We start from the raw sequence: 24,352 nt of genomic DNA, 5'->3' as shown, positions 1-24,352 counted from the left end.
CGAGCAGTTTTCCGCTATTAGTAATTCTTGTTCCACGTACTCTATGTTTCGCGATAATTCCTGTTATCGTTTTATATAATAATTTAATAACTTTTATACCATCTTTTAAAGAGAGAGAGAGGGGGGGGGGTGAGACCGATCAATTACGAAAGCTACAATAATAAATCAATTCCACTCTTTACTATCGCTTAAAAATTAACATTCATTTGGATATACATACACTACGAAAACCAAGCCAAGTTTTCTTTTCTTATTCCTCAAACCAAAATTAAAAATATATTGTTGCATCGGGTTATTGTAACGAGGCTTTTTAACATACTTATTCAAAAATATTTACGTACATATATACTTTATTTAGAGAAAAAGGAACGATATCTATATCTTCAAATTTGTATTCCAAATCCATTTAGAACAAAACCAATAAACGTAGTGTATTTTTTATAAAGCGTTAAATAAAATTTAAAAAGAACCAATGTTTTATATTTCCAACTAGTTGTAATATCTTAGTTTTAATTCATACTACTGTACATTGACAACTGTTTAAAAAGCGGAAACTATCGTTCGAACGCACATAGAAACTCGACTTAAAGATCGTCTTTGAGGCGTGAGGGGAACAAAATGGCTAAAGTGACAACAATAGTCTTACGTTATTAAGTGACAGAATGCCATACAACTTGAATATTATCAAATAGAAACATTAATTATTCGTTCGAGATATATTCAGTGCATATTGATAGCTCGGCTTTACATGGTTCAGGGAACGTAACCATGTTAAACGACGTACCAAAGAGATTATCACGAAGCTCTGAAACAACCGAGGTATGTTCAAAAAACAGTCCTAGGTATAGATAAATTAACAAATCACTGGTCAAGGTTCGTAAAAAGGAGACAAACAAGCTAATCGACTTTATTTATTTATTTACAATGCGTCCTTATCACTGTATATATCAATAATGGAGCATGCGATATTGCTTCCTAGTACTTTCTACTATATGCTTTACTTTTAGTAATATCCGATTTATTTTCAAATTTTAATCTTCATCTTTTAATATGCCTCGATAACATCTTCATTTACATATTTCTTTATTTATCTCTGGTTTAAATACTTTAATCTAAAAATTATAACCGGCCATCTCTCTCTCTCTCTCTTTCTGCTGGTAGCCCTCTGTCGGAAATTAGCTCTACCAGTAACCGCGTACTAAACGGAGAGCGGGAAAATACGACCTAATAAAGAATGAAATTCGATCGAAAATGCATTGCAAAATATTTTCAGGCCGATGTTCGCGAAGATGAAGAACAGACGAAAAGATTTCAAGATATTATCGACTTACTTCTCGCAGCAGGCTATTTTCGAGCCAGAATAAAAGGATTATCGAATTTTGATAAAGTACGTATGAAATGAATTCCCTTCGACTGTTGTAAAGAACATACTAAGACCAACAAATATTATCCTAACATTTAGGTAATTGGCGGAATGACGTGGTGTATAGAGTCGTGTAACTTCGATGTGGATATCGATTTATTGTTTCGAGAAAATCTTACTATAGGCCAAAAAATGTAAGTAAACTTATAAAACATTTGAAATATTCAATGTCTTATATATTTTATATTACAGTTCATTGACCGAAAAAATTGTAGCTATGCTACCCAAAATGAACTGTCCATATCGCATAGAACCACATCAAATTCAGGGCTTAGATTGCATTCATATCTTCCCTGTTATTCAGGTGACTGATTCGTTTTCTCGAATTTCAGCTTTTAATTTTTTCACATTATTTTAATAACCGACGACAAATTTTAGTGGTTGGTTAAACGTTCGATGGAAACGCGAGAAGAAACGGCAGATTTTGTACGATCGTTTGCTTTAAGTCAATTTCACAAAAAGCATTCCTTCGTTGAAGATTCGTCTATAGCACAAACCGGCAAAGAAAATTTAATAAAAAGTATTCACTTGATTAAAGTAAGATACGTTATTTTCGAATTTTTCTTTAGGCAGAGATATTTATAATCTAAATAATCGGAGATACGATCTTTTCATAGAAATCGTACGAACCTCGACGTCTTTTTAAGCATAAAGATGATGTTAAAAGAGAAGAATCTACTAAATTTCTTGGTACTGTTCTGGAGTACGAAGCACCTTTGTATTCTATAAAAATTGCTTCTCCGTCCGCTGAAATTGCTTCGACAGATGTCAAAGAAAATGAAAATAAAGAGGAGCTAAAGGAAAAGGTAAACCGTTTTGAAATAACGTTCTTTCGAATAAGTGTTTAACGAAGACTGGATCAAATTTGTTTTCATAGGAAAATACAGATCAATTAGCTGGGAACCTAGCCGCTATAGAAGAAAGTTCAGTGAGTAATTGTATCATTATGATCGGTACGATAGACGCTCATTATTTGTGATTCATACAGGCTCGTTTAAGCGTAGTAGCCGTAGGTAATATCGTTGGTATCCAAGCCCAAGAGATTGCCAAAGTAACTGAAAAATATGCGACCATGTCGATTTCCCAACCCGAGGTAAATCTTTTCCAATTTTAAATTTAAACGATACACAATATTCATTACAGACCTAAGTAATTAAATCACCTTCTGTATATACAAATAACCACAGGAATCTAGTGGCACGAATTCTTCAGCAGCTTTGACTGCGTTAGAGAATCAAAGAGCTGCGCTTCAGAATCGTGTTCGTAAATTAACGAAAGAGAAAGATGCTTTATCCGCTAAGCATTTAGAATTAATTGAAAAACTTAACGAGTCTCGTACAAAGCGGCAAGCTATCGAGCGCTCATTAAAGAAAGCAGAGGAAATGGATATCAATGAAAACGATAGGCACTTATCTTCTTATTATACTTTTACGGTTTTATATCTTTATAATCGCTAAGCAACTTTTGAATAAAAACGAAATGTTATTTGTTTAGTATCTACAAACGATTGGAAGAACTTCTTTTAGTTCACGATGGTTTGAAGGAGCAAGAACATAATTTCCGAGAACAATGCAAATCCGATTTAAATCTCTTGAAAGGTAAGTTACAAGAAATCGAAAATGGTACATCGGAAGAGGAGGAAGATCGCTTAAAGGAGTACGAGCAGCAAAAGGAAGCGCTCGCTAAAGTCAGATTGCAGTTAGCTAAAAAGAATAGAGCTATTGCATCCCTAACCAGACAATTGGACGATGTTCCCGGTCGTTCGGAACTTACGCAATATCAAAGACGATTTATGGAACTTTATAATCAAGGTTTGCCAATTTATTTTTATACATCGGCATTCGCTTACTCATCGCGTGCACCAAATATTCTCTCATCGTCGTTAATTTTCAGTTTCGGCAAAACATAAAGAAACAAAACAATATTACACATTGTACAATACTCTGGACGATACAAAAGTTTATTTAAGCAAGGAATTATCACTACTAAATTCGATCCAAGATAATTATAATGAGTAAGTAATTGGTAAACTTTATATTTACACATGTTATGCATCGATAACGGTTGTTTGTTGCATTTCTCTCTTTTTTTTTTTTTTTTGCCCCCACTGTGTTCACCAGAGCAATGGCATCAACAAGCGGTAAAGAGCAATTTCTTAAACAATTCGATGAGATCGTCGCAGGCGTAAAACGCAATAAGGCGAAGGTGAAACATATATTTTCTACAGTAATTTTTACAATTTATTCCGTAAAACTTGCGTTTCAAAAATTATAAGTATTGTCGCAGCAAATGAGTATATCTCTATATAAACTATTCGACTTAAAAATCGGTCTTTAAAATCTAATCCTAAGTTGGCAATAAAATACAAGAAGCTTTGCTACATTCTAATAACACGATCGTGTCTCATGTAGGTGGAGAAACGATGTGCTGACGAAAAAAATAGGAGGGATGCACTTAGCCGGCAACTGGTCACTCTGATAGAACAACAACGCAAATACGTCGCTGCGGTCAGACAACTCACTATTGAATGTCGTAAAAATGAGGCCTTGCTCGCGCAACTGCGGGGTCCGTAGATACAGATTTCATTTCCGCTTATCTAAAAGCATATCGGATCCTCGTATTTTTGCCTCACGATTTTTTTATTTCGTTATTAATATGATGCTGAAATTGTGTCGAAGGAATGGATACGTCATGCGAATGGTACAATAGTTAAGTCTCGACATTGAGAGCAAGACTGCGAGGAGCAAGCGAGGTAGCGGTGTCTTCTATTTATATTCACGCCATGTACATACCATTAATACATATCAAATTCCTGTTATTTTAGATACATATTCGAAAGGGTAATTCGCTGTTACGGAGGCTTTTAAATGAAACCATTCCTTCGCTCCGTGTAATATTAATCTTATGAGAAAGAATATATATGAACTCACTGGAATGTGGTTTTCCGTTCACCTCCCGCGTGTTATTCTTATACATATATCAATCTTTATCGAGACAGTAGCCAATGATGTATCTGATATATCCATAAATTCGATTCAAAAAATGTATTTGCGCGATTATGAAGCTGAAGTCGTAATTAAACGAAAAAATTCGTAGCATTGTAGATACCACGGTCATATGTAGTCGTACAATTTAAAATAGTAAAACGTCAAAGTCACATGACGTACTTGTACGGCAAAGAGTATAGATGTTTACGATATATAATATATACACACCTTGGAACAATAATTTCAGTCCAATAATAGATAGCTACTTACTGTTTTCTTTTTCACGTTTGGCAAGTCGGTGTTTTCCTCGTTACGCCGCCAGAGCCCTCTTCATTCGTTACTTTATATTGGCTATCGCCATTGTTCCTTTCACAGTGCTTATGTGTTCACGTGTTTTCTTGGTCTGGCCGAAGATCTATCGTAGCCATTATCGGCGTACGGTGATCAGTGATCAGCGATCTTTTTCTTAACGTCTTTTTTTAGAATGTATCATATATCCAGCGTAATACTCTGGAATAGACACGTAATATGACAATCGCGTCGGGTGCAAAAACTATCCTTTTAAACTCCTGTTCATTTTAAATTGAAGAAACATGTGCTATCTACGCGGTGGCTATTAATGTGATTTATGTGAAAGAAATATTGCGTGTAACATGGCAAAAGACGAAGGAGACGATCTCTTGCCAGACAAGGATGCGGCCAAAGGATTCTATGCGAAGTACGAGCCCAAAGAAATCCTTGGAAGGTTCGTCACGTGATATCTCGATGTGGAAAAAGAAACATAGCTTACTATTTTTATGTGTCATATTTAGGAAATACGCGCGTAGCAGAATAGATACGTTTTTGTTATTCGATTCTAACGTATCGCGATAAATAAATCGAGGAATTCGCAATTTCTGAATAATCTAACAAACTAATCTGTACAATTATATAATTTCTCGGAATTAAATTACATTCAATTTGACTGATAGTTCTTCGTACGTATATATATTAACAAAGCAACGAAACTTGTAAACTTACGAAATGCTCGTTCAACATACAGGACAGGTTACAATATTGACGAAACGTTGTACAAGAATAGGACGTTCCTTCCTGTCAAACATTAGTCATCGTTGTATTATTTAAAAAATCTGTGAAACGTTTCGTTACATAGATCATAGGAGAATTTACATTACTTTAGTATCATAAAACCACTGGTATTAAATAACAATCTATCTATATATTATAATTATTATTCGAAAGCTATTTATATTCGATTAGCACTAACTTGAGTACAAAAATTTCACTGTACACAGATAAACACGAGAGAATATTACAGAGATACATGTATGTTTCATCACTTCTCAGCAGTCTTATTCTTGTTACTCTTATTAATAAAACAGGTTTCAACTAAAACTAATTGGTCCCACGTTGATTTAAGTACGAATTAAATAATGCATTGATATTTACAGAGGAATATCTTCCACTGTGAGAAGATGTATAGAAAAAGAAACTGGCACAGAGTATGCAGCTAAAATCATAGATATTAGTAATGAAACTAACGAAGATGGTCATACCATGAAGGATGCTACGTTACAAGAAGTTCAAATTCTTCGTAGAGTAGCTGGTCATCCGTATATCAGTAAGTATACAATATTTCGTGCGAGATAAAATTAATTTTTATGATACACTTTTCCTATAAGAAATTTGTTTTTTCAGTTGAATTACACGATGTCTTTGAATCTAGCACGTTCATATTCTTAATTTTCGAAATTTGTAAGAATGGTGAGCTATTTGACTACCTCACGTCTGTTGTTGCTCTGTCAGAAAAAAAGACCCGCTATATTATGAGACAAGTTTTCGAAGGTGTTCAACATGTACATAATCAAGGAATAGTGCATAGAGATTTAAAGCCAGAAAATATATTACTTGATGATAATTTAAACGTAAAGATAACTGATTTTGGGTTTGCTAGATTATTAAAAGCTGAAGACAAATTATATGGTACGTATATTTAAAATTATTAAAATATATTATTAAAATTTGTATAATTTATAGAAATCTATTAACATCTTTTTCAGATCTTTGTGGCACTCCTGGATATTTAGCACCAGAAGTGCTGAAGTGCAACATGTTTGAAAATGCGGAAGGCTATGGGCATGAAGTTGACATGTAAGTTGATGAAACACAACGAGGGAATATAATTACGATCATACCAATCGTCTTAATAAAGGATAAAATTGTTACTAACGTTTGCCTGTTTTCAGATGGGCCTGTGGAGTAATTATGTTCACTTTATTAGTTGGTTGTCCTCCTTTCTGGCATAGGAAACAAATGGTCATGCTTAGAAATATTATGGAAGGAAAATATTCATTTACATCTCCTGAATGGGCGGACATAACAGGTACCTATTGTGTATATAATAATTTTTACAAGAAATAACAGTTTGTGTTTGGAAACAGTGGAAAAATATTGTTTCTTGTGGTATGCAGAATAAACTTGTGCTTAATTAACGTAATGCATGTATTTGTACGCATCATTTTCAGAGACTTTTAATTTAATTTCGTCTATTGTAAAAGATGGATACTATCGATCATACATTGGAAGTTATAAGATACGTATACACAGTTCTATGAAATTGTTCTTTGAAGTATGTAATATATTTTTTATATTGCTTCGTTTATAATTGGAGCGATAATTATCGTATTATGATAAGCAAATAGACAATAGGTTTTTTTAAAAGTTAAATCTGATACTGAGGCGTGGGTATGCGTGACATATATTGTCCGTGCGTGATAGTTGTAATTGCTGGACCTCGACCGGAGTAATTGTCACTAGGGGCTGTAGATGTCGCTGCGAGGGTACTGCTGATTTTTCCTCCGTTTTTTGGTGCCTTGGAGTAAAATCGGACTCCGGTCGCCGGGACTCGAACCCGGGTAACCACTGCGCTGCCGTCGTCCGACGCTAGTTAGTGTCGAGAGGTGGTATTTGGCTTGTCGAGTGCCGCCACGGTACGATACACGATAGTCAGAGTATTGAAAAATGTACACATCTGTGCAAGACACAGAGTTACGACTCGTGACTCTCTATGCAAATAAGACTCCATAACTCGGGCAAGATGTCCAACCAACAAACACCCTTGTAACGGACCCTCGACAGTCTTAAGGGCCCATCATAAATCTTAGCATTTTCATAATTAATGCCCTTCAGGCCATAAGATTATCTTTTAAGTTGAAGTATTCCGTAGATTTGTTCATTAGATTGCCCATTCCGAGAGAACACAGGGAAGCGGTTTTTCCCATGTACAATGCTACCCAGGGGCGACCTTCGATCGGAGGCGGCCAGCACCGATCCTTACTCACCAGCCTTTTTCTCATCCAATTGGCAGCAATTTCCTAACGAAAACTGCCATCAACGAATTCGATGGTCCCGTGCGCTAGGCACACCCATCGATAGTTTTCCTCCGCTATAGCGTCATCACTAAACTTCACTTGTTTTTTATCCTTAGATCAGTCATCATCTTGACTGGTTTGTTCTTTGATTAGTTATCATCTTAACTTGTTGTTTACACTTCGCTGAGAACACATCTACGTGCACCACGCGTAAGTACTAAATCTACAAAGTTGTTGAAATAAAGTGTACGTTTTAATCTGTTAATACAGTGTTATCATCGTTTCAACCACCTCTATTATCTTAACCGAAATAGGGGATCGACTGATTCGTGGCGTCGATTATCGTATCGTAACGAAAATTTACGACTCTCGTAGGCGTGATCTACCACGACCGCGTCTCTCCGCGAATGATCGAACACACAGACATAAAATTTTATCTCTCTGTCATTGAATTGTAACAACAACAAGCATAAATTATAATCCATGATAATATCATCGTGAGTAATCGTCAAAAATGTGTCACCTCGCTGAGTTGGTACATATAAGGAAAATATATCGAAGACAATAGTTGTTATTGTCAAACCTTTGAACATGATAAACATTATTTTCCTAAATGAAGAAAATAACGAAGGTGCTGTTGTATGTGCGTTTCTTAACACGTTGAGTGCCATGGGGGAGAGGGGAGGGGGTCACCGGTAACCGGCACTCAACTTGGCCGTAACGCCGTAGGAGTCACCGATGATCGCACCAAGATTAGTAGAAATACATAATTTAAACAAATGTCAATAGTTATAAATTTTTTTATTATTACCATCGTTACTACAATGGCGTAACGAAATTAATGCAGTATAACACGTATAAAAATAGTTTTGTTTATATATGAAATATAAATCTATTATACGCGTTCCCCACCAGTGGCTGTGGAACATGGGAAAAAACCGCTTTTTCCTTGTTTTACCTTAATGAACAATAACGCTAAGGAACGTTTCGACTTGAAAGATGTTTGATAGCAATTAAGGGCCTTGAAAGTAAAGTAAAAAATGCCAAATTTTGTGACGATCCTTTAAGATTATCGAGAATCCGAATAATTATGATCGAGGGATGAATTATGGTTTATGGTAGGTCCTGGGACGTAACAACATAGGACAATTATTTAGCAACGCAAAGAAACAAGACGAGATAATTGATAATCGCAAAAAATAAATGAATCGAGCGAAATTGCACTATAGCGCGATGGGGGTCAGCGGTGACCTTAGTGAGGTAAATTCATTAATTATGATTATACAATTATGATTTCAACATTATATGTATTGCATAATAAAAAGTTGATCATAAAAAGTTGGCGCCACGGCCAAACATCGTAAAACTGGCGTGGCATTCAACGTGTCAATGTATCGATATAGTTTCTGATTTTACAACATAATCTTCAATATTTATAAATTTTGTATAGTAATTAAATTTCTATTCTGTTTTCAGAAGCTCCGAAAGATCTGATAAGAAAATTATTAGTTGTTGACCCCAAGAAAAGAATTAGCATCAAAGAAGCTTTGGAACATTCATTTTTCCATACAATGGTAAGTATTTTAGCATAATATATACATGATCGTGATATATAAATATATAAGCAAAGGAAGTAGAATATGTACGAAATATTTACTGTTCCACGAATTTGAAATATTTGTATTATACTTCTATTTTTGTTTTTATTCGTTTGCTTTATATGTTCAACTGCCTATATTCACAGTGACATGCTTTTATAAAATATCAAACATTGTTACGCAAATTTCTGTTTATATTAGAAAATTTAATAAATTACATATGTATATGATTAATCTGAAAATAATTTCCTAAAATAAAAGAAGAAAGTCTTACTACTCTGATAAACGGAAAATTATTGGAATTACAGCTATGGGATCAAGACATCGCTCCTTTAAAACGTTCGCTATCGACTAATTCGCGGCGTCTGAGTAGGATATCTCAGTTAGCTTTGGTAAATTATTTTTGTTTTTATTTTGTTTGTCACTAAATGTTGTTTTCTTTTTATCGTAACCTTTATGTAATATGTTCATAAATAACAATTAACATTTTAACTTTTATTAACGTTTCAACTTAAACAAAATGAATAATGATATCTATATGTATTATGTTTTATTTTTGTTTTTGTTCACGACATATATTATTTCATTAAAATATTTTTGTATACTTAGGGAGCAACGAATATAAATTTGTCTCCATCGGTTATAATAACGCATAATTGATACATCGTAATATTTGAGAAAAAGCACAGCATGCATGTAAAGTGACTCAATATTGAAACATAATTCAAATAATAAAGATGCATTAATTACAATGTTTGCATGTTATATCGAAAAATTACTATAAAAATGCAATGTTTGAAGCTTTATCTACATATAATATGGCTCCTATTTTATTCTATATCACTTTCTGCTAGTTTTCAAAGAACTTTCCATCTTCTCGATTGGTAAAATTAAGATGGCATTCATTCGCTGTTTACTATTATAACACCTGTTTACTATGCTATTACTTTATTATGCACATCCTAATATTACCTTTCCACTGAATGCAGCGCATATGTATGTAACATACATGTTTTAACATTGCATTAACATATTAACATTATTGCGTTTAATAACACTTTTGTGATCGAAATATTTAATTATACATAGACTGTAAACATTTTCAAAGTTTTTATCTATTCTTACTTTTTATACAGGAATTAAAGGCAAAATCATTTAATGCAAGGAAAAAGTTCCAGTTAGCAATTATTTGTGTTCGCGCGGTCGTTCGTATTAAGCGTCTCCATAGTACACCTGAACCTCTTTCGACTCACGTAGCGTGCACAGACCCTTACAGGATCAAAATTTTGCGGAAGGTATTTTTCCTATTTTCTTAGCATGTCTTACTCATTGGCTCGTTATCCCATAGATTGATGAAATAATATTCGCGTAATTTTTGTTATAGGTTATCGATGGTTGTGCATTCAGAGTTTACGGTCATTGGGTAAAGAAAGGAGAGGGGCAAAATCGAGCTGCGCTTTTTGAAAATACGCCAAAGACAGAACTTAAACATCTCTATGTTAGTAATTTGAGCAGATAACTAATGCTTTCACGAAGCATTATCTAGTTAAAATTGTTACTTCTTATGTTAGTCGACATTTACAGTATCTAAAGAAAATATTCAGTAAGAAAAAATGAAAAAAAAAAAAAAATACATAACTTACATAAAAGTTTTTCTTAATTTTGGCTGTAATACAAGTAATTATTTAGACGATCTTTATCATAACTATAAAGTATTTGTTTACTTTTGTTATTGAATGTGCAGTATCATAAGGTAAATCATATAATGTTTTAATTATTCTAAATGTTCCAAAGAAGCAACTGGATTATTTAGTTTTTAAATTCCTTCTGTGAAAAAAGAGTTTTAAATGCTATTTGTTTCTAAGGCCTATCATATTAAGCCTAATTTATTATTTTTAAAATATAGTAACATACAGTAAATATGAATTATATGCAAGATTAAAAGAAAAGCTAAAGATTGTGAACAATTTGCATAGTGATATGATGTTGTAAATTATTAGTATCACACCTTAGAACTATGTTTCGTCTAGAAGAAGTATTACACAGAAAACAGTTTGTGAAACTATGTTTTGAATGTTCCGTTTTAAATCTGTAATAATTTTCTTTACAGTATTTTTCGCTGTTTTCGTAGTACGATATAACATAAAATAACTTATATCGAAATATCGAATAAGTTTAAATAAATTCTTATATGTGCTAGAGAAGGAAATAGGATTTAAAAATGATCATTAAATATAAATGACGGTGCTGATACGTACAAACGTAACAACACGACATATTCTGTTCCATGACACCTATTTTTTTATAGTTTGTACATTTTTGTTAAGTGTATTCAACAATTGTGTAAGTAACACACATATAATTTATTACAAATCAGCAATTCATACAAAATTAAATTTGTACCAACTTTGACGTATATGCATATTCTTCATATTTAAATACTTAATATATATTTTCAATAACAAACAGAAGTTGAACGTCATTTAGAATACTTACAATTAACGTACGGGAATTGAAGTCGTATAAAAATTAATCAAGAATATACATATAATGAATGAAGGATTTAGAAAAATCGATAGGAAAAGAAAATCTAGAATTATAAATTTCTTCGTATTCGTAGAAAGAAAATGTGTTCCACGATAATATTATTTACTGAGATCTGTATGTAGATTGTAGTATGTAATATTTTGTGCAAATTCTAGTCATATTTTGTATTGCTGAATTTGTTTTAGATTATAAATTGCAGGAAGAAAAGATATATATGAAATCAATTTTTCATGGAAAATAAAATTACCAACTTTTTAATAACGAAGCAAATTACAGTGAGTTGAATTTTATATATCATTTAGAAGGTTACAAGTAATAATTAAATGTATGTAAATATCTAAAATTATATATTACATATATTTTGTGCAAAATGTATACAAAGTAAAATATTTTTAATAATATCTAATACCTTATATTTTCATTCCTCTCTGTTAGAAAACAATTGCGATTGTACGTATTTTATATAAATTTAGTAAATTTCATATTTTAGGTCAAGTGCACGTATAAATGTATTTCTATAATACTTGCAAATATTTTATTTATGATATATAGTCATGGGATTACAAGGCTTTCGATTGACTCTCTTACAGATAAGCCAAGCCATGATCTTATACTAAACGCATTATCATTTATACTAACTTAAAACTAACTTGAGCTAATTTTATTTATGAGATATATATATAGTGATAATAATTTACAAAACAACGATGAACATTAATCTTTATATTTATTTTTAATCCATATTTCTCTTAAATATAGATGCTAAACATATCTCCGGTTTACTTTTATTAATAACATTTTTGTTTCAGTAAAGACGTATATAGCTTAAAAACGTTTTGTACAATTACACAGCATTAAAAGTGTGTATACCATATTTCAGGACATCGAATTGTTATGATTATCTTTTAAATGATCGTACACTTTTAAATCGATGAAAAATGTTAAACCTATTTATTTACAAACATAAGTAAAATTTTATTAATTCAAATAATATTTAGTAGAATAGTAGAATGATCTTTTGATTGCGTGACAAAGATTTGACAGAGTATTAAAAATGGTATCTGGTGCAAATCGAAAGAAAGGAAAAGGAAAGGTAGGGAATTAGGTAAGAAAAAGTGACGGGACGTGGTTTTGGCGCGCGCGCAAAAGTAAACAATGAACTGTATGGTTCTATATGGTAGAAGTGGCAACAGCGTAGAGGTCCGATCCATGTGACAGAGAAGGAACGTGACAAAAGGTGGCAGAGGGTGACGCCGCCGAGATCGGAGTGAGTGTTTGCCCGGGCGAGCCGGGTGTCGGGTGTGCTGTGTACGATTGTCGCGATATTCGTCCGTTCTGGCGTCCACCGGAAGGTAAGCGTGCTCGTAAAAGATATCGTCTGGTTCCGAGACCTCGGTTCGATAGATTTTTCGCAATGGTACCGAAGAAAACGTGAGAAAATCAGGAAAAAAGTGCACCAACTAACGAGCAATATACAGCAGCTCGACACTTCTCTTACACGCCCAGCGGAGTGCTGCGTCACATGGGCCGCGCTCATTGGTCGATACAGCCAGGTGACGTCATGAACCGCGCTTTGATTGGTCTATACCTCGGGCCCCAGACACGTGAATCGTGGCCAAGCAAGCATGGCTGTTGATGCGCAGTGGTTAGCACTTGTAAAATGTTTCTGCCACGCGCTAGATCGATCAGGTTATAACCGTCGTGTATCGTAAAACGTCGCGAGATCGTCCGCTGTTCAAAAATTGACAAGTGCCTTGTGATTTTCCTCATGTGTCGCGTATTTGACAGGAGAAATATCGTTGAAATTCTCGCAAGAAATTGATTTCTACCGTGAAAGTGGGTTCCAGCGTGTTTCCATTGTGACCGAAATATATTGGTGGCGTACCTGTAAGTTCCTGATTATTTTCCAGCGGTTTCTGGCGTTACCACGCCCGTTTAAAACCCTCCGCGGAACATTATCTCGTCAGAACTATCGCCTATTTAATTAACATGTGTATAGGTGGTTGCGTGGCGTGTTTCCCGTGCCATAATAGACCTAGCCAATCGCACGGTACTTCAACTCATGACGTCACGTTATAGCAAGCTCCTATTGGCCAACGGTGCGTGCGTCGCCCGTCTAACGTGTGTGTCGCTTTGTCAGTTTAAGGAGCTCGTTCGGTCTACGGCACGCTTCTTGACTTTTCGTATACTCTTCGATAGACAGAGCCTTTCTTTTACTCGAACTCGCAGCACGCAGTGCATCGTGTTCTTCTTTCCTATTTTTGCATGGTTGCGCCTACTATGGAATGCAATTGTATCCGCTTGTAATCGTGGTACGCTTTCGCGATTACATTGCCCGGGATATATCTACTTTTCAAATCAGCGGCGGAACCTCGTTTCTCTGCGTCGCCTTTCCCGCCTCTGTCTCGTCAACCTTTTTTCTTCGCTCACTGATTTCTCGGACTACCCGCACCACGACACTCTATACACTCTACACTCTATACACTCTACTCTGTTTGTATTCGCGAATACGCTCTTGCGCGTACCAACGCCACGTAACGACTCTCGTTTCTGCTATCGACGCTACATCACAGGAAAATTAATCCAACTCGTTAAGATGCGACGACGCCTCCTAAAACCACTGCGTATCTTCTCCTTATGCTCTACTATGATTTTAGTGTCAGTGAATGTTTAACCATTACAAAAGTGTAAAGTGCACTCTATAATTTTCCATTTAACAACATCTAGTTCAACTTCTTTTTGATTGAAATTTCCCAAATTTCTGTTCCTTATATACTTTTGGGATGTCTAGCTTTATCATTCTTGATTATTTCATTGAAATTTGTTTCTTTCATTAATGTTTATAATAGATAACACGTAAACATAAAGAATACATAAGCATACCGATTTATCGTTTGTCATGTCAAACAATCTTCAATCTAGTAATGCTGTTACATATAATATATCTAAAATTTGTATATCATGCATAAGATTTTCTTTACAATTTATTATTTCATCAGTATCAAGATTATGATAGATGGAGAACAACATTTTTGTAACATTACATTACATTCGCAACCGAGTTTCGAGCAGTGAACAGCGAGATATATATTATGAACGATATGAACGGCGTCTCTTTGCGTTATTTTCTTTTTGACTGTTAGATTGTTTCCAGCGATCGGAACTCGAGATGCGTGCTAATGCTCTGTGCTCCAGGAAAGCGCACGTTGCGCTTGCGCACCTCCTCCGTGAGGTATTACGAAGACGGTACGTGGGAGGGGATAAAGCTTCCCGCGCGACTGCGTTACGTCACGCGTACGTCACGTGACGTATACTCAGACACCGGTCGTGTCCGTACCGTCTGCAGCTCCGTACGAAGAAGCTAATAATATTATCGAACAACAAAGCGTCAAACGTTGAGGAAAAATAACGATCATGCAGTTGAAATGTTTGTTGGTCGATCCGAAGCCGTGTCCATGCAAAATAAATGAGAAGATGTGACATGTGTAATTTTTTCACGGTAACAGAGGTTCGCACTTGCCGTGGCGTCGATTAAGTGTCGTACCATGTCCAGTTAATTGGCTTTCTTCCTCTTTCTTGGTGTATCATACGCTGATTATTAAATAAATCGCCGACGATGAAACGAACGCGAGTATTTACGTTATTACATATGTCTTCTCCTTTCGCGTTTGCCAAGGTCGACAAATCAAGATCCAACGAGTTGCTACGTACCCCCACCTTTCGCTCTGAAGTGACACTGCGATCCGGTGCATTTTCAGTATAACTAAATGGTTATTTTTTGTATTTCGTGGATTGTAGATTGCCACCCGCGGCTGGCAGCAGCAGAAAAAGAGGAGGGTTGAGACACGAGAACGGGCTCTCGACTTCTTCGTCCTCGGCAGCCGGCGACGGGAATCGACGGTCCGATCGCAGAGTCTCAATCTCCCGAAGGATCTTGAAAAGGAACAGAGCTCGTCGTGGAGCGAATCGGCAACGTCAGGATGAGCCTGGAAACGTTGCTGGAAGCAGCGCGGTTCGTCGAGCAGCAGGAGAAAACGAGGGAGCGCCTCGCAAGCAGCTCTTCCTCCTCCTCCGATCATCCGCTCGCTGTAGCTCCCCACTCCAACCATCACAACTCCAACGAGCCACGTGGTGAGTACCACGCGCCACTTTTCGGCTACCGTTCACAATACATACAAATACGTAGAATAGCTTAACGCTGCGAATTGCTTCCTCAAAATCTTCTACCGGCTTGATGCTCGTTCCATGCAAGAACGAGTGACAATACAAAGTTCAAGTTGCTTCAAACGCGAATTTCACGTAAGAAATAAGCTTTGAAACAAATCGCAAAAGTATATAGATTTGGAGAAAAGTTAGAAGCGTTTGTTTCTTTTTGGTATACTTTATTGGTTTACTTATTTTACTTATTCTGTTAGATCTTTGAAGATTTGGGAATTTTTTATGCAAACTTCTGTTAATTATATTATACTTAAATTTTTTATTGTCACAGTGTCCAACTATAACGATAGATTCGATGATCGCGTATCATTTCGAGAAATAGCCCTATGGTACTTTGTAGCAGAATGGTTTTCTCAATACTCGAAAAAATATTACGAAACTAAGAGTTGCTTTATGAGCTTAGAATAGGAATTGGCATTGGGACGGTATCGCAAAAAGCGATCGTTAACGTTCTCGCAAAGAAAAAATATAATTGCAAAATACGTGTGCGGGGAATGAGAAACACTGCAGTGTACATGCGAATAGCACGCGATGACCCATGCGTTCACCGCCTCCAAATTAGGTATGATTTCCCTCGCAACAGTGATTCTCAAACAGGTTGACGGACTTTTACGCGTTACGCGCTGGAAAGTTCCATTAAAAAAAAAAAAAAAAAAAAAAAAAAAAAAAATCGTGCTACAAAATCCACGTACGAATTTCTCCTGCATTTCTGTTCGAGTTATCGGTCTATCTCGATGAAACATCTTTTAGATAGGTTTCTCTGTTTAACGAGCTCGGTGATGGCTCTAAGGGGGTAACGAAGACACGTTAGAGCTAGATGGTTGACGCGATAATAATCGCAAAAGCGTTCGGTCGATCGCTCGAGGGGTACCATCGTCGTGTCCCTTTGATTCCCGCGTTTTCCCAGGTCAATGACTCAACCGACCGATCCTGTAAAGCGAGTCTTAGCACACGCGAAAGAGTTCTCGGCGAGCACGAAACGCGCGGTGACGGCACGCCACTATGCCATCGGTCTCTTTCTCTACGATTACATTGACTTTACCCGAGTCAAACGATTCGTCGCGATAAAGTTTCGCGAAAAAATCGCTAAACCAGTCGCTGCGTGGCTGATTACGAGTTATACGATCATTGTCGAGGTGAACCGGTAGTTCCGCCAGCTAATACGATCCGTTGCGATAAAAAGTCCTCGCCTCGATTATCTTTTACGTCAATTCCTATTATAATCCGCGCGATATCGAAATTTCGGAACTTGCGAACACCCGCATTTTTCTCAGAAATTTTTTTTTATCGCCAGTCGGTTTGCGCGCGGATTGATTAAACATTATCTCGCGATGAACGTTAAACTCGAAGGCTTTTCGCGTTAATATCGTTGCGTGAAAGTGTATCACGATTGACAAGCGGTCAGGCGAAGTGTTTACAAGTTTCAAGGAGATAGAAGGTTGAAAAGTCAAGAGAGAAGGTAAAGAAGAGAGAGGGAAAGAGAGAGAAAGAGAAAGAGAGTGGGAGTGGAATGGAGCGAGGGGCGAGCAGGGGTGGAGCGGTGCGATTTAGTTGACCGTATGCATCGGGTTCCCCTCTGGTCGACGATCCAACGTGAACCAGCCATCAGAAACGTGCACGTACAGAGGCCACTGGGCACGTATAAAGGCAAAGGGTGGCGGAAGTTAGGCTTAGGTGGGAGCGTACGTAGAGGGAAGGGTATACGTTAGCTTGTAGCGGGGAACCGCGGGGGGTAGACGCTGCGCCAGGGAGCTGAGACGAGGAGAAAGGGCGGAAGGGGCGGGAGGAAGAGGTGATGGTGGATTAGAGAGGTGGGGATACGCGATATCGCTTTTGGAGGGGTAACGATGGTGACCGTGGTGCGCTACGGTGACGATGACGGTAGGAACGAACCTGTATACACCAAGGTATAGTGGGGAGTCAGAGGACCCCCGGTCACTGACTCTAGAAACTACGGCAGCTTTTGTACTTCATTCACGAGCGCGCCACCTACTTGTACACGGTCGTTTATGTTTGCCAGCGCGCCTTCTCTTTTCCTACCGCTCCTGCCCTTTATCTTTGCGTTTCTTTGCACTCGTCCTCCTCCTTTTCACTGCAATCCAGCAGGACACCTCTGGCTGTCCGTTCGTCGGTGGTCCTCTATCTCTTTCCCTTTTACCGTCCCGTGTCGTTTCGCGTATCGATACCACGCTTTTTCTCGCTATTGTCTCACTCGCGCGATATTCATGCAGCTTTTTCCATCGTTATCGCGCACGCATCTGATTTATCGCGCGGTTCGTTACGATCAGCAGCAATTCTCGAGCGTGCGCCGCTGGTGCGCACACTGCCACACACGGTACATAGAAACACGCAGTGGACACTGGCTATCTCCGGTTAGGGAAGTGGAACGGCGGAGAGGGGGGAATGAAGGAGATCGCGCAGGTAGCCACGCGTGGTGCTTTATACGTCCGCGGAAGGAAGGCAGGCAGGCAGGCAGGCAGGCAGGCAGGCGGGCGGGCAAAAAAAATATACGTACGATACAGGTCAGATCGATCTTCCCGTTTCGTGGGTTCGTGCGCGTCAACGCGCGTCTCAATGAACGTGTCAGGTGAACTGGCAAAAGGCAGTTTAAATTTGGGTGCTACGGACGAGACATTCGGTGCTATCTATATTCGTTCATCCTTGTATATCGGCGATGTATAAATCTTATCTGACATTAATCCTCCGATCTGGGAGAAGCTCATTTTTTGTCGCATATAAGATGTAGTATAAAGATCGGGAACGATTGATATCTCTATCTTATAGAGATATGAGTTTTTCTGCAGTTATTAAAGAGAGAAGGAAAAGAAAAGAGGTGGATAGAGAGATACAATAGAATGAAAGATGGTACGGTATATAACGAGCGTATGTAATACCGACGTATTGTTGCGTTTGTCTATTTTACCCGTGGATCGTGATGAAATCTTAAAGGAAGATGAATATACACGCGTATCGGGGGATCGATCCCTTGTTTTCACGGTCACGCCTCTGTGCGCACGGTTGAAATGCGACAGGAGACGGGAAAATGCGCGTTTCGCGATACGCCTCAATTTTATCCCTGCGGCTTGATTTTCTTACTGACAACGTTATCGAGCGTGATACTCATTATCGAGTAACTCGGTGATAAATGCGTTGAAACGAAATTCCTTCCAAAGATACGCGCGTATGATTTTCCAATAAAACCTTTGTTGCACTCTGTAACGATGCATTTTCTTCGTTGTCTTTATAAAATGAACGATCAGTTTTTTAACGACTTCATCTATGAAAAAGTTACGAGCACGTAAATGTGTAAAAGAAGAATTGAAAGTTGTGCGAGTTCGATATATACCGGCTTATAAAGTGGAAAACCACGAGTATATACCGGTCTCGCACACGAACACGATCGTAATACGGATGATTTAAACGTTGTAATTCGCTCCCTATCTCCGCGCATCCGGTCTGTTACCGCGTTGCGCGTGCTCGCTGGCACGGTGGTGCGTGATATAACAGGCAATGCGCATTAAACGATAATTTAAGTCTGTCTATCGTGTACTTAAACGATGCTTTACAATTCAGCTTTACAACTTCATAACGCACATAGCGTGCGCGTGTTTAGCACGATAGGCGTGCGAAGCGTAGATCCCAAGAGAGAAGTACCTATGTGTTGGAGGGATTTAATTTTCCTCCATGGTTACGCGTAATTGATTTTAAACCCGATCGAAATTTCTCAAAGACCTTGGATATGCAAATTTTACGCATTTTTTGGGCGTCGAGGTAGCTTTTTCTTTTTATTCGAATAATACTTTGACGAAGCTTCGGCGTGTACTAAAGTCTGTTGGCATTAAAACCGGTATCGCTTGACTATCCCAGGACTTTAAGCTTGTAATCGACCGCTACATCATCGCTAACCACTCCTACCGCACAGCATCGGTCGGAGTGCGTTGTGCGCTGCTCTGTAAACTGTCGTAGGGGCGCTCGTAACCCACTGGTCGTTACCGACGAACATTCACACTATCGGCAGATACGCGCAGATTAGCTGACTTTGTACGAGTCTGTATCGCGAAGGGGGGAAAATAGAGGACGAACGTACGAGAGGATGAATTGCGTGGCAGAAAAATAGGCGAAACGAACACAGGAGTAATTTCTAGAAGGACCTTCGGTCACGCGTTCGCTGTTGAAACAACGCGAACGGGATAGAGACGAATGAATTCGATCGGCGATCGAATAGATTGAGAGAAAACAAAGTGGGTTAGAGTAGAGAAGAACGGGGTAAATAAGGGCAAAGTAAAACGGAGCAGAACGCAGCGGTGCACTGTGTCGGCGAACGAGCACGCGGGCAAATGAGTCGCACGAGTGCGCATGCGCCTTGTCCCCGGCAAGCCCCCACCACGCGTGTCCGGCCGCGTGGCGTTCTGATCAATTGCGACGTTGCCGTGTCCTCGGCTGACCCGGTGAAAGAGGGAGCAACAGAGATAAAGCGAGACGGTATTCCCCGGCGTTTTCGTTTTTCCCCACCACACCGTTCGATCTATCGTTGCCGCTCACCCTGCTAAACTAGGGGAATATCCTTGTCCATTCCCCTACCGTGTTAGCACGTGCAGACGCGCCTCCTTCAATTTTTCATACCTTATCGACCTGTGGATTCAAGCTTATACGCTTATACGCCGCGGTGAGATGCATCGAAGAAAATCTAACGAAGGATCGAGACCAGGAACGCGATGGAAGTGCAACGGAACGGTGACGTGCTGCGCTCCGGCGCGCCGCCGGTAGTCAGTCACTGTTTTCCTGTTCGCCGCTGCATGCTGCCTGCCGCGTTTATCGGTGACATTGCGCGTAGGGGATGGAAAGGGGCACGTTGCATTTTTAAGGAGAACCGTAACAATTACGATCCGTTGGCTTATATCATAATTAACGTTTACCAAACATTTTATCGATCTTTTTCTTTTTCTTCTCCTTCATCCGAAACTATCGATTTTTCTTATTACGTTTTTAGGTGCCAAGTTAAAGCGGGAACGTACAGAGCAAGATGACTTATTTTGCGAAGAGAAGATGCTGATTATCGACGGTAAGTGTGCCAAAACAGAAACATTACGTATTTAAGGAATGTTATCTCAGTTGAAACGAAGTAATGCGACGCGGGTCGAAAACACGTTGATTCGATGCCTCGATCGAGCACAATCGGACACGCGTGCATATTGCATATTAATGTGCGCGTCCTCGCAGTCGGAGGCCTCGTGTATTCTTAGCTACAAAATTCAGAGCGCACAATAACTGTTTTTTTTTTTTTTTCGCCATTCCGAATCGCACAGACACGCTGCGCACAGACAAAACGCGTGCGTCGTGTTAAATAAGTAATCGATTGTTCTGCCTATTACGGCGATCATGCATAATTCACTGGGTTCGAGCAATTCCACGCGATCGCCTTCGATTCCTAATCTGTCGACGATCGACGAGGATCCAGTTTCTCTACGTGACGGGGCACTGCGTCAGTCGTTCTTTAAAACCAACCGTTGCGTGCCAACGAACACGGAAGAACAAGTATGTAACAGTTACTGAACAGGGAGATAAAGGAGCCTGCGTTGGAACGCGTTTGGAAGTCGAACGACTCAATCGAAACGTCGTCGACTCTCTCCGTATTTCTCCCTCTTTGTCACCTACGTCGACGAGTTTCTCTATCATCGAGCGTATTCGTTGTCGAGCGAGGCTAACGATTCTCGTTCGCTCCGATTACGTTTCGAAACGCACACGCGATTTCGCGGCGGCCGTTTCGAGTTTCAACACGTCGTGCATCGTACATAGTACTTTTGCATGTGTGTATGTGTGTGTGCGCGCGCGCGCGCGCGCGCATATATATGCGTGTGTGTATGCATGTATATATGTATATATGCATATATATATACACACATAGAGAAGGATTCCGACGAAGAGATAGACAGCGTGCCTTCGGGCGACAAGGACAGAGTGTCGCGGGTGACTGGAGGCAGCTCTCGCGCGAACGGAGATGTGACGGAAAGCGGCGGCGGAGGGTCGAGAGGAGATTGGTCGGCGTCGCTGCTGCCATGCCGTCGCCACTGGTGGCGTGCACGGGCCGAAGAGGTGGGGTAAGGGAACAGGGGATCGTCATCCTCAGGTTGGAGGCGGTGGCACTTACGTTTAGACTTCAGTCGGCACCCGCGACTCACGCGGTTACGAGATTCCTTCGTTTAGCAAATTACACGGGCGATCGAACGATCGATACGAGCGACCGGTCGTTGTTTCTTTAAATCGGTTTTCAAATTGGTAAGAAGGACATACTGACGCGATACTCGTTGATCGATCGACCTTGCAGTCTCTGTTATCAAGCTGGCGGAGTCGTCGTGTCGTATAATATAGATTGGTTTTAGAGGAGCGAGTCGTAGAGCCGCGTATACATACATACATGAAAAGTCAGACCGGCTGTTAGATACGCGCAAAAGGTCGCTGGTCTGGTTGTGCGTCGTTGTTGCAGATACACGGATACTCGAGACGCCGCTTTATCAGCCGCGATTACACAAGTGCGATCCGTCGAATAAGTAATCCATAGCCGTGTTGCGATCTAGGATAGTGTGTTTGGATTTGCTCACGCACGATCGACACTTCTAGAAATCTTACGCATATTGTCTGGCAGAGTGACGGCTATTCTCCAAGCTAAATCGAACATGGATAAGTCGATGGAACATTGATTTCGATAAATGGGCATCGACCGTCGCGTTTCGAAGACGTCGGTAACCATATATAATCGCGAAATCGAAGAATATAGTCGAACGACGAGCAATGAAACTGTCGAGACGAATGTTGATCGACAAGGATGTTCGATCAAGGATTTCTGGATATCGAAACTGTCAACGTTAGTTAGTTAAAAAGGAATTTTGAACCCGCGGAGACTGGGGCGCACAAGGAGACTCGTCGAACGCGACACCACGACGCACGAGACACGGTGTCGCGAATGTTTCGAAAGTTGTGATTTTTTCTTGCCGGTATAAACAGCGACCTCGTCGTATTCATTCGTCGTAACCGTTTCCCCTCTCTGAAATAAAACTGTGACGCAGCCCTCTCTCTTTTCCACGCGCTTCGCATTCCCGGTCGTTTCCACTTCTTTTCGAGCGACCGCTCCGTTCGACACGTCCTGGACGACAGTTTTATCGGTCGTCGCAAGGCTATGCGTTCTCGAAAACCCGACCACCGAGCAACGACGTGTTTATCTACCTCGTATATATTACCAGGCCATTCGTTCGTCGCCGTTAAAGGGAAGCTGCTCACCGTGGTGTAACCGTGCACGCATACGGATCCAAGTTCCTATCGAAGAAAGTTCCAAAGCCATCGGCATCTATGTATATTGGAAAGTTATCGTGGTAATTACGGCTGTGCTGTGCGGTACATGTACGTTCTGATCCGGTCGTCGCTCGTAGCGCCGTACGCCTCGTTCTTCTCTTGCTTCGGACCTTAACCGTCGTCGTAGTACTGACTGCGGCCGCGGAGGAGGATACTGTCCCGACCGCGGCACAAGGGAACGCGATCTCGCTATTGTCCTGATGGCAAATTCGCGGGCGTGACGAGGAGGCATCGCCGACCCGATCTCCGATTATAGAGTAGAAAATTATCGGGCAGCATCGCAAATGATCGTAGAAATTGTCGCTTGAATGTACGGAAAGGCAAGAGGAACGTCCATACGTCGATCGCGTGAATCGGTGCATGTGTATCCGTGTGCTGGTTATTTTTCCTTTTTCTCTTTTTCGTTGGCGCGCGTGTTGTACGCAGCAGAGAGCAGCGTGCGCGAGAACGCGTGTGCTCGTCGGGAACATGGGAGTTCTGTTGGTTTCGGATGGCACAGCGGCGGTTCAACCTCGTATGAATTTGAACGCGGTCAAAGCTGCGGGAGCGCAGCGTGCGATCGACATCGCTAACGAGACGAATAACAATGTAAACGGACTGAGAGATGCGAATAGTCTGATGCCGACGCAGGTCGTCGGTATAATCGACGTGGTCGTCAACGACGAGCCGGTACGCAGCTGGATGCCGCCCCCGCCCAAGAAAAAATGGATACGACATTATCTGCTCGGTGAGCCAAACTTTTACCTCTACACTCCCATTTCTCGTCTGCCTTTCGCTCTCGAATCGAACGCCTTGGATTTTCAGTCGCTCCACCGACCATTCTTTCTTTACAGTAAAGTTTCACCGCGTTCAAGTTGCATA

The 24,352-nt window shown here is 39.6% G+C and overlaps 3 protein-coding genes and 1 long non-coding RNA gene across 15 annotated transcripts in view; 3 read left to right on the top strand and 1 right to left on the bottom strand.

Moving 5' to 3' along the window:
- Positions 1-579: 579 nt before the first annotated feature.
- On the top strand, positions 580-4,358 carry LOC126917669 (coiled-coil domain-containing protein 93). 4 transcript variants are annotated; one of them, XR_007711022.1, is made up of 14 exons: positions 581-819; positions 1,274-1,387; positions 1,463-1,557; positions 1,616-1,727; positions 1,802-1,960; positions 2,041-2,229; positions 2,301-2,351; positions 2,412-2,516; positions 2,611-2,828; positions 2,918-3,234; positions 3,317-3,437; positions 3,544-3,628; positions 3,835-4,175; positions 4,248-4,358. XR_007711022.1 is itself a non-coding variant. In XM_050724818.1 (14 exons), the coding sequence occupies exons 1-14, from the start codon at positions 769-771 to the stop codon at positions 4,265-4,267; spliced, it is 1,791 nt and encodes a 596-aa protein (XP_050580775.1). In that variant the 5' UTR covers positions 581-768; the 3' UTR covers positions 4,268-4,358. The 4 variants fall into 4 exon arrangements, 1 of the variants encoding a protein (XP_050580775.1); XM_050724818.1 differs by having other exon boundaries at positions 3,835-3,988; XR_007711023.1 differs by lacking the exon at positions 3,544-3,628 and having other exon boundaries at positions 580-819; positions 3,835-3,988.
- On the bottom strand, positions 3,500-4,818 carry LOC126917686 (uncharacterized). Its single transcript, XR_007711028.1, has 2 exons — positions 4,681-4,818; positions 3,500-4,019 (listed from the first exon to the last, which is right to left on the bottom strand). It is a non-coding gene; the product is annotated as an uncharacterized LOC126917686 (long non-coding RNA).
- Positions 4,819-5,005: 187 nt separating this feature from the next.
- Positions 5,006-12,327, top strand: LOC126917677 (phosphorylase b kinase gamma catalytic chain, skeletal muscle/heart isoform). 2 transcript variants are annotated; one of them, XM_050724834.1, is made up of 9 exons: positions 5,006-5,155; positions 5,862-6,031; positions 6,109-6,393; positions 6,471-6,561; positions 6,657-6,793; positions 9,258-9,355; positions 9,688-9,771; positions 10,516-10,674; positions 10,764-12,327. In XM_050724834.1, exons 1-9 carry the CDS (start codon positions 5,064-5,066, stop codon positions 10,896-10,898), a joined length of 1,251 nt encoding a protein of 416 aa, XP_050580791.1. In that variant the 5' UTR covers positions 5,006-5,063; the 3' UTR covers positions 10,899-12,327. The 2 variants fall into 2 exon arrangements, with proteins under 2 accessions (XP_050580791.1, XP_050580792.1); XM_050724835.1 differs by lacking the exon at positions 9,688-9,771.
- Positions 12,328-12,924: 597 nt separating this feature from the next.
- Positions 12,925-24,352, top strand: part of LOC126917657 (uncharacterized) — a 31,143-nt gene continuing 19,715 nt past the window's right edge. The window contains exons 1-3 of one of the 8 annotated variants that reach the window (XM_050724785.1): positions 12,925-13,278; positions 15,725-16,057; positions 21,135-21,206. In XM_050724785.1, coding sequence (XP_050580742.1) covers positions 15,907-16,057; positions 21,135-21,206 — 223 coding nt within the window. In that variant the 5' untranslated portion in view covers positions 12,925-13,278; positions 15,725-15,906. Of the gene's footprint in view, positions 15,173-15,207; positions 15,435-15,724; positions 16,058-20,966; positions 20,992-21,134; positions 21,207-22,125; positions 22,238-22,426; positions 24,219-24,352 lie in introns of those variants that run through there. The other 7 variants (XM_050724786.1, XM_050724784.1, XM_050724789.1 and 4 more) reach the window with 7 other exon arrangements.

Source organism: Bombus affinis, chromosome 6 (assembly GCF_024516045.1).
Source record: "Bombus affinis isolate iyBomAffi1 chromosome 6, iyBomAffi1.2, whole genome shotgun sequence".
NCBI lineage: Eukaryota > Metazoa > Arthropoda > Insecta > Hymenoptera > Apidae > Bombus > Bombus affinis.
The sequence above is the reverse complement of the archived record's forward strand: the minus strand, read 5'-3'. Positions and strand labels throughout refer to the sequence as shown.

Excerpts from the sequence above, each read along its gene's own strand:
- LOC126917669 (XM_050724818.1), top strand. The coding sequence starts at position 769 with ATGTTAAACGACGTACCAAAGAGATTATCACGAAGCTCTGAAACAACC. Across the intron at positions 820-1,273 it reads GAAGCTCTGAAACAACCGAG|GCCGATGTTCGCGAAGATGA; the intron begins GTATGTTCAAAA and ends AAATATTTTCAG. Across the intron at positions 2,829-2,917 it reads GATATCAATGAAAACGATAG|TATCTACAAACGATTGGAAG; the intron begins GCACTTATCTTC and ends TTATTTGTTTAG.
- LOC126917677 (XM_050724834.1), top strand. The coding sequence starts at position 5,064 with ATGGCAAAAGACGAAGGAGACGATCTCTTGCCAGACAAGGATGCGGCC. Across the intron at positions 5,156-5,861 it reads CCCAAAGAAATCCTTGGAAG|AGGAATATCTTCCACTGTGA; the intron begins GTTCGTCACGTG and ends TGATATTTACAG. Across the intron at positions 6,032-6,108 it reads AGCTGGTCATCCGTATATCA|TTGAATTACACGATGTCTTT; the intron begins GTAAGTATACAA and ends TTGTTTTTTCAG.